At 34.6% G+C, this 14,327-nt stretch overlaps 1 protein-coding gene across 1 annotated transcript in view; it reads left to right on the top strand.

Moving 5' to 3' along the window:
- CPNE8 (copine 8) overlaps window positions 1-14,327 on the top strand; it is a 226,106-nt gene that overhangs the window by 105,350 nt on the left and 106,429 nt on the right. The window contains exons 7-10 of the mRNA XM_007090800.3: window positions 174-237; window positions 6,866-6,969; window positions 12,447-12,551; window positions 14,066-14,107. Coding sequence (XP_007090862.1) covers window positions 174-237; window positions 6,866-6,969; window positions 12,447-12,551; window positions 14,066-14,107 — 315 coding nt within the window. The remainder of the gene's footprint in view (window positions 1-173; window positions 238-6,865; window positions 6,970-12,446; window positions 12,552-14,065; window positions 14,108-14,327) is intronic.

Here is a 14,327-nt window from a genome sequence, read left to right as displayed (position 1 = left end):
GATATATAGGATAAACTCAAGGTGGAAACTAGGACTACATTTTGTTAAGAAAGAGCTCATTTCTTAGTAGGATGCTCTTTATTTGGTTCCATAAAAATAAAACATAATATTAGTTTATGATATAAAATTAACATAAATTATTAATCTATATAAATATATTTTTGTTGTTTTAGAGGAATTCCAGGGAAGAAATGTGGTACAATTATACTTACAGCAGAGGAATTAAACTGTTGCAGGGTAAGTAAATATTTCTTTGGTTTAAAAAATATTTCCTATACTTCTGAAAAATATTTTTGAAACTATACTTAAATGATTAATTCTTGAGTAATTTTATAATTTAGACTATGTTATATAATTCTGTGGTCTGTAAGACATCATTTTAGATACTTAGCACTTTAACCAGAGAGACTACATTTATAGTCCAAAAAGGATATCAGTTATTGTAACAGTCTTTTAAGAAATAGAAATTATTAAAATAAAACCTAATGTCAGTGTCATTAATGGGGGAGGGGCATTACTATTAGAAATTATCAGTTGTACCAATCAGTTCAGTCCTTGTAAAAATTTTAAAGCCTTCTGTGTGATTTTCAAGGAGTGTTTCTATTCGTTTGCCTTTAGTCCTTTTGCATAACATACTTGTTTGTCCATAATTCTAATTGAATTAATTTAGAATTTATATAAGCTCCCATCTTTTGTTAGCTTGGGAAGCTCACGTTTGAAGAAAGGACCAGCTACTATTCCAACTAGGAATATGATGATATAGACTGCACAGTCAGTATTTTTAGAAAACTGCTATTTTTAGTTGTGATTTGCTGATATAGCCATTGACTCATGTTCAGTGATTTTACTGTCATCAAGAAATGAGGTGATGTCTTTGACACTCCACACTGGAACTAATGATAGCTCTCTGAATCTGAAGTCAATATAGACTATTTAATGTGGCCCAGAGGATCCCTGGGAATTGTTGTTTCTGGGAGGGGAAGAAAGAAGATTGTCCTGGATTAAACCTCTGGGGTTTTTTATTTTCAACTTTTGCTTCATAATTTTAGGAACAGAAGTTCCCAAAGAATACTAAAAACTTAATGCTTAGACTGGCTGCAGTTTTCATAGAGAGAACTACTATTTATTATCTGAGTGTGTAATTATTATCTGATTATGTAACTTTAATCTCTAGAGGTTGTCTTTAAAGATAATTACTATGGCTTTATATGCATAATATATTTCTAAGACAATATGGTCAGAATCCTGCCAGCAAATGATGGAAACTGAAATTTTGGTGGGGTGGGGAGTGGCCAGTGAGATAACAAAAGGGAAGGTTAGTAATAGTGTTGTGGAGCTGATTAAACAAGAAATATTAGAATTTAAGTAGTTAAAGTGCATTTAAAGTGAGACCCTCCTCTTCTTCCTTCACTCTTTTTGGGGTATATCTGACTGCTTAGATCTGTTTTTCATGTCTAAAATGCCCAGAGCCTAAATGCCCAGTACAATGCTGTTAAAGACCAAACTAAGTTGAGTTCTGGATTTGTGTTTTATCTTATGAAATCACTTGACTCTTCTGATTTATTTTCCATATTTGCAAGTGGGGGGGAAGCCAGATGTGAACCAAGTCACTAGAATATTTTTAAAAATTCTCCCAGTTCTCATAATTGACTATCGTGACATTAAATCTGAAAGTATAACATACATGAAAACATTTTATGTATACTAAAAATGCATCACAAAAAGTATAACACTTTAATTGCAGAAATATTACTTACCATCTTATTCTTTGTTAAAATGACACAATGATTTCTTAAAATTATATCATCTAATGATCATTTATACTTCTTGTCTCTAAATTTATATACGTGTATATATGTATTTTGTACAGTGAGGGAAGAAAGAGAAAGTGAAGTTCAAGGTCAATACGATACATGTTCTTTGTGTTGACATTAACATGCTATTTTGCCAAAATCTTGGTGTTAAGGTGATTTAGTGTTATGCCAGTGAACACATGATTATTAGTTCTATTTCAAAATAGAACCAATATACCAAGGGCATAGATTGAGTATGGCCAGGTTGCCTCTTAAATACCTTCCACTTTAAATTCTATTGTTTTCCTTGGAAGAGCAGAAAGGAACAGGAAAGCTTACATGCAAATGAAGTAGAATCTGTTACTTAGTCATCTAGAGGCATTTACCACTCTTTCTGCTACTAAAGCCTTTAGAATATCTGGAATTATCTTCCAATAAGTAAACACATATTTATTATACTTAACAATTATAGATCTAATATTTTAAAAACATTGCTTAGAATCTAGATTTAACTTGACTTACGTATGGTGTGTTCTCAGTCTTACCTACAGCCTTATTGATAATCAGCATCATTGAGGTGTATAAACCTTGAAATAATATTACTATGCTCATATAGTAGAAGAAGCAAATATATTCAAAACAACGTTCATAGTTACTTCAGAAGAGACAGTGCCTGTTAAACGTACATTTAAGGGTACCTTGAGAATACCAAGCATTATCACAGAAATTTGAATGAAATAACTATTTCACATTTGACATCCTACAAATTGGTGTTTTTTTTTCTTTAAAACACATTGTTAGTTATTTACTTGGGCATAACTTTGGAATCAGGGCCCCTAGATTTCAGTCTTGCCTCTTTCAATATTCAGTTGGGCGAGTTTAGTTCTTGGAGCTTTAATTTCTGCATTTGTAAAATGCTAGATGTCTTGATATCTTCCCCAGATAGTTACTTGGCAGAATAAAAAAGGGGCAGCATTTGAACGATGTGTAAATTATAAATTTGTACAAATTTTTATTTTTACTGTGGTATTTTTTTTTTAATTTATTTATTTATTTTGAGGGAGAGAGAGACAGTGCAAGTGGGGGAGGAGCAGAGAGAGAGGGAGACAGAATCCCAAGCAGGCTCCGCACTATCAGCTCAGAGCCCAGTGCAGGGCTCGATTTCATGGACCATGAGAACATAACCTGAGCCTAAATTAAGAGTCATATGCTTACCCAACTGAGCCATCCAGACGCCCCTTAGTGTGATAATTTTAATTATCTCAACCTAGTATTACATTATTTCAAAATGCAACTTTTGTAATATATCTATCAAATGCCAGCATAAGAATTAATGCAATTTTTTAAATTATAATTATTTTTTAATATATTTTGAGAGAGAGAAAGAGAGAGCTGGAGAGGGTCAGAAAGAGACGGAGAGAGAGAATCCCAAGCAGACTCCTCACTGTCAGTGCAGAGCCCGATGAGGGGTTCGATTTCACAAACTGAGAGATCATGACCTGAGCCGAAATCAAGAATTAAAAGATGCTCAACTGACTGAGCCACCCAGGTGCTCCAGAAATAATGCGATTTTGCATCAATTTGCATAATTTGATAGAGTTGTTCACTCAGTGCTTTAAAAGTAGCTTGAAATTATCCACAAATAATGTTTTTCATTCTGGTTAATTGATTGATTCCACAATATTTACAAAACACACAATATGCTAGTCTCTGGAATGGATGCTTAGAGCACAATGGTGAGAAAAAACAACAACAAACAACCCCTGTCCTTGTCTTTAATGAACAAGTAGTTTGTGGGAAAGACAGACAGACAGTCGGATGACTATGCAGGTAAATATGTCATGATGTATACAAGTGATCCAATGTGAGAGAGTACAATGGAGAATCTAATTTATATTGGAGAGGGGATCACTGCAGGCTTCTTTGAGAAAATGACATTTAAGCTTAACCCTAAGGAATGGTTTGCCAGTTAAATGAAAGAATTCCACTGAAACGCACAACTTGCATAAAATTGTGAGGAGGGAAGGAAGTGTGTCAGGTGTGTGGTGGCAAAGGGCTAGGAGTGGGAGATGATGGAGACAAAACTTTGGGGGATGAAGGTGGAGAAGGCTGCTCAGAGCCCATTTAGGGCTGGGCTTTGTAGACCATGTTAAATTTCTGTGTTTATCTTCAATACAAGAGAAAGCCTTGAAGCATTTTAAACTATGAACAATATTATTTCTTTTATGTTTGGGGAACACCATGGCGTCTACTGAATGGAACATGGGTTGGAAAGTTGCAAGAGTAGGAGGGGGAGAAAGGAATAAATGCCACTGTGCATGTCCCAGGCAAGAGGAGATTGGCTCAGACTAAGGGGAGGCCAGTGTAGCCAGACTGAAGATTTGAGAAATCTTTTAGAGGTGGAATGGTGTGACTTGATGGTTTGGATAAAGGGTCAGGAAAAGGAAGGAGTCAAGGGCAGCTTCCTTGAGCACTCTGAGTGGATGACTAACCACTAATTGAGCTGGGAAGATTGCAGAAGGAGCAAGTTAGATTTGAATGAGTTAAAAGTGCCTGTGGCATATTCGAGTGGATTTCTTCCACAGGAAGCTTATTTTACTGGAGTGAAGCATTGAAGACAAACCTTAAAATTCTCTCAGGTGGCATAAAGCACAAGAGATTTAAAAAACACAACTTTGCAACGATGCTTATATATTTCTAAAAATAAGTAAATGCTTGTCTTTTCCTCCCAGAAATTAGTTTTCTTTTGTGCTAGATGCAGATGGAATCCCTGCTAAATTACTAACTTGGGTAATTGCAAAACATATTTCCCCCAAGTTTATACAATTTAGTACACTGAAAACAATCTTTATTTTTTATTTTATTTTTTAAGGTTTCTTTTTTAAATGTTTATTTATTTTTGAGAAGAGAGTATACATGTGCATGCAAATGGGAGAGGGGCAGAGAGATTGGGGGACGGAGGATCTGAAGCCGGCTTTGTGCTGACAGCTGAGAACCCAATCCGGGTCTTGAATTCACGAACTGGGAGATCATGACCTGAGCCGAAGTTGGATGGTTAACCAACTGAGCCATCCAGGCACCCCAGTGTTTTTTAATCAATTATTTTTTTTGCAAATCTTAAGGAATATAATTTGAAAAACTACAACTTGATATTACATTTACCAGTGATGAAAAGTTGTTTCATTAATATTTAATCTCTGTGAAGATTTATTCGCAATTTGAAGTATGTACATTTCACTAATCTATTATGCATTTTGAGTATATCAGAATTTTTTTTTGGTGGTTTATGTTTTGGTCCAGGCACTTTGAAAGAATGTGTGTGTGTGTGTGTGTGTGTGTGTGTGTGTGTATTTTTTTTTCCTGTAGCAAGAACAATATCCTGTCCCTTGTTCCTAGAAAACTAGAGATCATCAAGATGGTTTTCTCACTGCTTCCTTAAAGAATAGTAAAGAGTTTTTTGCTCTTTCAACCTCAGATTTGAAAGGTGATCATGGCTGAGAGGTTTGAAGTGTTAGTGGTGCCCATATTCTTGCCTTTGTTCTTTTAATTTTCTTTAAAATACATATTGGTTATTATGCCTGTTCAGCAGTGACCTCTGCTATGAGTGTTCCTCTGTTACGAGTGTTCCTCTGGCAGAAGTTACTGCATCGGTGCTAAATTCCAAAGTAAAATGACACTATACCAATGCTTTGAAGACCAGAAATCTAGAGCTATAAACTTCTAAAAGAGCAGAAATATGTCTTATTCATCTCTCTGTTCCCGGATTCTAGTCTGAGTACTTGAGAAGTGTTTGCTAGGTGAATGAATGAATGAATGAATGAAAAAGAGACATAGCATCATCTCTTGTATAGTGTTCCTTTAAATGCTGAAGTAATGGGAATTTTAGGTGGATGTTTATTTCTTTTTTATTTTTTTGAGGGAGAGTGAGCAGGGGAAGGGCACAAGGAGAGGGAGAGAGAGAATCCTAAGCCAGCTCCGCATCCAGCATGGAGCCCAACTTAGTGCCGTATCTCACAACCTTGAGAACATGACCAGAGGCGAAATCAAGAGTTGGAAGCTTGACTGACTGAGCCACCTAGACACCCCTACGTAGATTTTAATAAATAATTGCTGGACTCTGCAAAATAAAAAAGTGGTGAATAAGAGTGTGCCTTTGTAGTCATAGTTAATACCAAATAGTATTTAAAACTGCAACCTCTTGGTTGAATCTGAATTACTTTGACACTCTATGTCTTTTCAAAATTGTTAGCATCTCTTTTCAGTTAAAAAACCAAATCAAAATACTGATTTTTATTTTTAAATTATTGATTTCTACCTTTCAAAGGTACTTCTCCTACATAATTGAACAATGTTTAACTTCCTTAATGTATGATACTCCAGCTTGTTTACTTTTAAGCTAAACCATGTAGCTTATGAGTGCTTAAATATATACACTGATAACAACTACTGGTTTGGCTTAATAATTAACATACAAGTGTGTAATTAAACTACAGAGAAACATGAAAGTGCTTTACTTTTCTTGAAGCCCAATATAATAGGAATTATTATTAAGACATTGTAATACACTTACGTATAATTAAAAAGGAACCCTTTTTCCCCCTAGGTAGACAACTATGTGGTCAGTCTGGATCTGTCTTGTACCTCATTTAGTGATCTAAAATATCTTAACACCTAATCCATGGCAGATATGCAGTAGATGATAAGTAATTATTTCCTGAGAAATTAAAAAAGTTATGTTCTAAAAATGTGTACTTGAATAACTGAAGGTGTGAATGGAGATCTTGTATTATAATATTGAATATCTAGAGTCATACTTAATATCACTTTTCCAGGGAGAAATGTTAGAAGTTATAAAAAAGTATTAGTTCTCTGACTAGAACAAAAACTTGCAGAGTCAGTTTTTTAGTCTCACAATCCTTTGAAAAGTAATTTATGTTGTCCGGGATTCTTGCACACTTGGCCATTTGCATTAAAATGGTAAATTCATTTTCTTGTCAAGTCTTACTTGTGATCTGCAGTTTCTAGTTATTTATAACCCAGGTTTTGAGATATTTTATTAATTTTGTTTGTAGGATGCTGTTCTGATGCAATTTTGTGCGAACAAATTGGACAAGAAGGACTTTTTTGGAAAGTCAGACCCTTTTCTTGTATTTTATCGAAGTAATGAAGATGGCAGGTAGATTTATCTTTTATGCTTTTTGACTCTATAGTAAGAATGATATTTGAATGATTATTTTTTCTCAGAGAAGCTCAGTAAATTGATAAACAGTAACATATTTTGGTATTTTAAAAATTGATTTGATTTTTGCATCTCAATAACAATGTGTAATTTTACAAGCATTTTATATGTTTTGTGTGATGTTTAAAATGAATGATTTTTCAGCTTCAAAGAAACATTTCTCCTGTACTTTCCCTACACTTATAATATTGCCTTAATAGTATGAAAGAGTTATATTTTTGTGGAAATCTAAAATGCTAAAACTAAGGTTTTGGGTTATAAAATTGAAAAACCATCTTTTTTGAGAAGGATTTGGATTTTATGGGTTGCTTTTTACACTGCAGGGTTTGGGATTTTTTCCCAATAATATTTACCTAACATGCAATAACATTTGTCATTACATTTTTGTAGTTTGAATTCTTTTGGCAGTCATGATTAGATTGGTTTCTACATGGCTTGAAAATTTATCCATGGGTTGCAAAATATGATTTAATATGTATGATTCTATCATTAAATATATCTAATTTTTTCTGTTGTGATTCATATTGTACTGTCAGTATCTGTGGGCAAGTTTAGTGGTAAAATTATGGGCTAAGGTTCTATTGCCCAAGTTTAAATCATGGCTTTGCTACTTAATAGCTATGAGACCATAGGCAAGGTTTTTAACCCATATGCAACTCAGTTTCCTCATCTGTAAAATGGGCTAAGAATCACAGCTGCTTCACAGGGTTGTTGACAGTACTGAGTGAGTTACTACACAAAACAATGGAAGCTTGCTTAATACATAAAACATAAATGTTAGCTGTTATTGTTATTATTAATCTTATTGTATAGTGTTCCTTTTTTTGTTTTCCTGAACTGCGTGCAAAGTATTAGCTAAAGGGAAAATATTATTTCACAGATTAAAAATGAAGGGAACAGAAAGATAAAAACCTGTGACTACTGCTACACTTACAAATGAAATTACCCATGTTAATGTTCTAAAACAAGTATATAAAATGTTACATAAAAATAGAATATTTGCTACTTAAAATATTGCTACTGAGCAATATCAAATGATGCTTTGCTCGTTGTGAGATTCTTGTGGATACAAATGAGCAACTGTTGGCGATGCTGTTAGGGTGTCATATTATCACGTTTTTCGTACTTCACTTCTATCTTGGTGGTAAAAATGCCGATGTACTTTTATCCATGTGAAAAATATGGGACAACGAAGAAAATAGTTATTTGCCAGTCATTTCAAAGGTAGAAAAAGACTAAAGAATGGTTCAAAATTTTTTAGTCAAAAGAGTGTTATCTCTCCTCCTGTCTGAACTACTTATTTTCTGAACTTTCTATTTTTGTTACTAGTTTTCTTTATTTATAAACATTAATTGTATAATTAGAGAATCTCAGTCCCTCACACATGAGTTATATTATGAAAATTAATTATGTGTGTAAAAAATGGTAGTAATTTATTCATTAAATAAAATGTAAATATTAAGAAAAGAGTACAATTAATCAAAAAAGTCTCAAGTCATTTAAAAACTGTTGCTAAGGGGCACCTGGATGGCTCAGTCAGTTGAGCGTCTGACTTCGGCTCAGGTCATGATCTCGCGGTCTGTGAGTTCAAGCCCCATGTCAGGCTCTGTGCTGACAGCTCAGAGCCTGGAGCCTGCTTCGGATTCTGTGTCTCCCTCTCTCTCTGCTCCTTCCCTACTCATGCCCTGTCTCTCTCTGTCTCAGAAATAAACAAACATTAAAAAAAAATTAAAAAAAAAAAAAAAAAACTGTTGCTAAAATTTGGTGAATCTCATTTCAGAAAACTTTCCATTTTATTACACACAGCAAACTAAGTCACCATCTATATTCAAATATATATTTTAAAGCATATATGCTAGTGCATTATGTATATTTATGCTTTGTTTTGATGACTTTTGAATGAGTAAAAATGCTTTTACTCCTAACTTTTTATGTGTAAGTCTCTCTTTTTAACTGCAAAGATTTTAGCTTTATTTTTAACGTTTATTTGAATATGAAGCTATTTCAAAAATTGTCGGTTGCTTACTGTGTTTGAGCCTCATTTTATAAGATAGGGTAAAACTTAGTTTTAACAGAAGCATTAATAAAGATCCTTAACAACCTATGATTATAAATTCTTATTTTCTTGCTGTCACATTTATTTAGTAACTTAAACTGTATTCATAATTAGATAACAATGTCCCCTTGGAATAGCTGCTTTTTTAGTAAAAGGTATATATAATCCTATTTGGTGTATATACATATATATATATATATAGAGAGAGAGAGAGAGAGAGAGAGAGAGATCTATAAATATAGATATATGTATTTATGTAGCAATAAATATAGATCAATAAAGTAAGTCACTTTCTTAAGAGCAAAGGTTATCAACATATTTAATTATTATGGCTGGTTATACTATGAACATAACAGAAGTTCTGATTTAACCATAAACAAAAAGACCAAAAAGTTAATAAATTGTTGGGCATGTTAGTTTGAAGGTAGTCAGGCGGTTGCTCTATCTACCTATCCATCCATGTATCTAGATATCATCTATCTAGATATCTATCTGTCTCTACCACCATACCAAAGACTTGATATATATAAGAATATGATACAAGAAGAGAAGGTCCCTTTGTAGATTTTTAATAATGTGTTATGAAGGGAGGTGGATTCCTGTTTCTAAACAGGACAGTTGACTTTTGTACAAAATGGGTTTAAATTCCACAGGTCCACTTAAACGTGGACTGTTTTTTCAATGTTTTTATTTTTTTTTTTGAGATAGAGTGAGTTGTGAGAGTAAGTGGGGGAGGGGCAGAGGGAGGGGACAGAGGATCAGAAGCAGGCTCTGCACTGACAGCAGTGAGCTCCATGTGGGGCTCAAAATCACGAATCATGAGATCATGACCTGAGCCAAAGTCAGATGCTCAACCGATTGAGCCACCCAGGTGCCCCAGATTTTTTTTTTTTTTTTTTGATATACTACAGTACTGTAAATGCATTTTCTCTTCCTTATGATTTTTTCAAATAATGTTTTCTTTTCTCTAGCTTACTTTATTCCAAGAACACAGAATATAATACACATACAAAATATGTGTTTATTGTTTATATTATCGGTAAGGCTTCTGATCAACAGTAGACTATTATTAGTAGTTCAGTTTTGGAGGAGTCAAAAGTTACATGCAGATTTTTGACTGTGTGGTTGGTTAATGCCTCTAACCTCTGAATTATTCAAGGGTCAACTGTATATGTAATTTTGAGGGCAAAATTACATATTTTGGGGAGAGAGAGACATAGTGTGATCTGGGGAGGGGTAGAGAAAAAGGGAGACGCAGAATCTGAAGCAGGCTCCAGGCTCTGAGCTGTCAGCACAGAGCCCGACACGGGGCTCGAACTCACAAACTGTGAGATCATGACCTGAGCTGAAGTCAGAGGCTTAACCGACTGAGCCACCCAGGTGCCTCTCTCCCCATGAATTTTTCTTAACCATTTTTGTGTACTGTCTTTTCTCATTTGATTCCTTCTGTGTTTTTCCTGCCTATTCCTTCCTTATGTCCTTTGCTTTTCTTCCATCTTAGGTATCTCAGTGACCCTTTTTTGAATCTTCTCAGTCTGTCTTCCATCTTTCTTTTCATGGCTTTTGCCCCTAAAGTGCTTTTGGGTGAGTCAACTCTGAGAACATATAACCACAGATCTGTTCTCTTGAGCTTGTGAATTTAGTGGCAGGAGTTTGTTTAGATGGGCGAGGGTACTACCAGAAAGGGGATAGCACTAATGCCATAAATCTTGTAATGAATACTTGATCCTTTATTTGATCCCTTAGTAGAAGTAGACTTTTCTTGACTGAGAGGAGGAAAATCAACTGAGAGCCTTTTTGAAATGAGAGTATTGTCTTGTGGGGGTTATGTGCAGTATGTCCACTACAGTGATTATGTCATATTCTCATGTTCATGACTGTTACTGGGGTCCCTGTGTTTGAAACACTTCATTACTAAGGTCTTCCTGAGGATTGGGTTTGGGTATCATTCTGGCCAGGATAATTTCATAGCTCATGAACTTTGCATACATTTATGTTAGGCAAAAACATTTCCAGGACCTAATTGATATATGGAGATTGAAATGGTTCGGTGGAAACAACATTGGAATTTGAATCGGAAAACCACCTTTAAGGCTACATAGATTTGACCTCTTATTGTGTACTCTTTAGATATATAGAGCCCATGGTTTAGATAAAGAAAGAACTATAAGCTGGGTTGTCTCACTATAAATTCATGATGTTTACCTTAAGTGGGGCCCTTAGGCCTCTTCAAGAATCCTACTTTTTAACTTAATCCACCAACTTTCCCTCTCTCCCAGGCACTTGAGCACATCTGCTCACTTTCTTCTTTGCTGATGATCATGCTTCCTATTTCATAAGAAAATGGAGGCAGTTGGAGAACTTTCTCATGATCCCATCACAGCATCTCCGGTGCACTCTGCCTTCTTGAATGTTCCTAGAGAATGACTATCTGAGGTCCCAAGGCCAACTTCTGCATTGATGCCCTGGATCCCATCCACTTTCATCTATTTAAGGACATTGCTGAAGCCTTTCTCCCCTCTCTCTTATGCATCATAAATTGTTTCCCTATCTACTGGGACTTCTCCTTCAGTATACAACCTTGCTGTTTTTTCTTCCATTTTGGAGAGAAAAATTTAAAGTAACGAAAACCACAAACTTTCTAGGGACTAATCTATCCCCTGAAGCTACCCCCAATTTCTCTTTACAGTTAAACTCTCCAAACATATTGTTTCCACACTCTGTTTCTGTTTCTCTTTTCTGTCTTCAACCCACCCAACCAGGTTTTTGTTCTCAGCACTATAACAAGCTAATCTTGTTGGGCATACATAGATATTTTTCACTGTTTGATTTGTCATCACAATTTTTTTTTTTTAATTTTTTTTTTTCCAACGTTTTTTATTTATTTTTGGGACAGAGAGAGACAGAGCATGAACGGGGGAGGGGCAGAGAGAGAGAAGGAGACACAGAATCGGAAACAGGCTCCAGGCTCCGAGCCATCAGCCCAGAGCCTGACGCGGGGCTCGAACTCACAGACCGCGAGATCGTGACCTGGCTGAAGTCGGACGCTTAACCGACTGCGCCACCCAGGCGCCCCTGTCATCACAATTTTTATAGAGATTATTTACAAAGCAACTTTAGAATTTATTGAATGTGCAAAAGATCATCTTTCACAAACTTATTGCAGAATCTCATTGCTTTGTGTTGTAGTGAGCTTATCGTTAAAGTTTTAAAACAAATCTCTTTTTGCTAAATGATATACCAGCCACAGAGAGACTGACAACATTTGTTCTACACAAGAAAGAAAAAGAAGAATTACTGCTTAAGCTGTATATAATAACTGAATTATAAAAATAACTGAAAACTTTTTTTTTTACAGTTTTACAATTTGTCATAAAACAGAAGTTGTCAAAAACACTCTAAATCCTGTATGGCAAGCATTCAAGATCTCAGTCAGAGCATTATGTAATGGTGATTATGACAGGTAAAATAAATGACGACTTTTCTGAGAGTTTTGAATATTTACTATAGATTTTGTATCTGATAATCTAAGCCAAATTTAAAAAAATTAGGGTGCTTCTTTACCTATGTAAATGTGTATTTACCAACAGACGATTTATTCAGAATTTTTGAATAGCTTTTTTTTTTATTCATGATAATTTGGGGAAGAGGGATAATTTGACTAAAGTTTGGTTCAACTGATTGATTTTCCAAGGCCAGAAATACGCAAAATGCTAAAAATACATTAAATTTTAGTTTGTTTTGACATATTATTCAAAAGTCACTGTAGAATTTTCATTGCCTCAATGCTTTAATTTGGCATTATCTTTCTGGAGTGGAATAAGTAAACGTAGAAGACTATGACTACGTATATTATCAACTCTGAGGCGTTCTTGAAAATGCTATTATTATTATTATTATTTAACTTACATCCAAGTTAGTTAGCATTTGGTGCAGCAATGATTTCAGGAGTAGATTCCTTGATGCCCCTTACCCATTTAGCCCATCCCCCCTCCCACAGCCCCTCCAGTAACCCTCTGTTTGTTCTCCATATTTAAGAGTCTCCTATGGAAAATGCTATTTGGCATCACTGTTCTCATGGATGTTGAATCATAAAAGTTATATAGATGGAGGACAGGGAGATTCTGGTGCTTTACAAGTAACTGGGTGAGGTGACCCTGAAGATCCTCCCACAATATATCTTAAGATTTCTTGACATTAAAGTTTTTTTTTTCTTTTTCAAATAGAAGTTGATTATGAGGTTTATAATTAAAGCCCTTACCCCCAAAGGAAAAGCAAATAAATAGAAAGTAAAAACCCAATATCTTTGCTATTTTATTTATCTTGTTACTTGAGTATTAGAAAAATGCAAATTTATTCTATTAACTAGTGTAGAAGGAACTATTGATTAGCAGCATGTCGTTAAATTTCCTTGAAAATTGAAGTTGAATGTCATTTTTATTCATTTAACAAGATCATAACTTTACCTAACTGAACTCATTTTGTAAGAAAGTGGTTCTTGCAGTGTGGTTCTTGATGAGCAGCATCAGCATCACCTGGTTTAACTTGGTAGAAATTCAAATTCTTAGGCCCCAACTCAAGCCCACTGAACTCTGGGCATGAAGCCCAACAATTCAAGGTGTGAGAAGCTTTCCATGTGATTGTGATTCATGCTAAAATCGAGAAATCCTGCTCTAACACAATGGTTTTCAAGAGTAGGAAAGTAGTTGCAGACCTTCTCATTGAGGAGCTATGTCAAATTCCGCATGCTCCTCCCATATACTTTCCCTATGCCTTTGAAGAATCAGTAAGATTTGAAAAGCCCATTTTAAGATATAAATCAAAATATAGTAATAAAATCAACAAAATCAACTTCAAACTATTTTATGGAACCTACATTATTTCATCTAAGAAAATCTGCAACTTATTTTTTAATGCTCAATCTTGTTATTTTAATCTTACTAAGTAACTTTATGTGTATGTTTTCCTCATGGACAGAACAATCAAAGTAGAGGTGTATGACTGGGATCGAGATGGGAGGTAAGACAATCTCTTCTTTTATTCTTGCTCTTGAAATTTGTTTTCTTTAAAAATATATCAATATGACCATATGTTTTAATTTTAATCTTCAGATTGCAGATTGTGTGATGTTGCCAAATGTTACTGAGGTGCTTACATGGGATTTTAAGCATTGGTGTAATTTTTCAATTTGGAGAATAAAATAGAGGTCTTCCTCATTTTTAGTAACATTGCAGATTTT

Source organism: Panthera tigris, chromosome B4 (assembly GCF_018350195.1).
Source record: "Panthera tigris isolate Pti1 chromosome B4, P.tigris_Pti1_mat1.1, whole genome shotgun sequence".
Taxonomy (NCBI): Eukaryota; Metazoa; Chordata; class Mammalia; order Carnivora; family Felidae; genus Panthera; species Panthera tigris.
The sequence above is the reverse complement of the archived record's forward strand: the minus strand, read 5'-3'. Positions and strand labels throughout refer to the sequence as shown.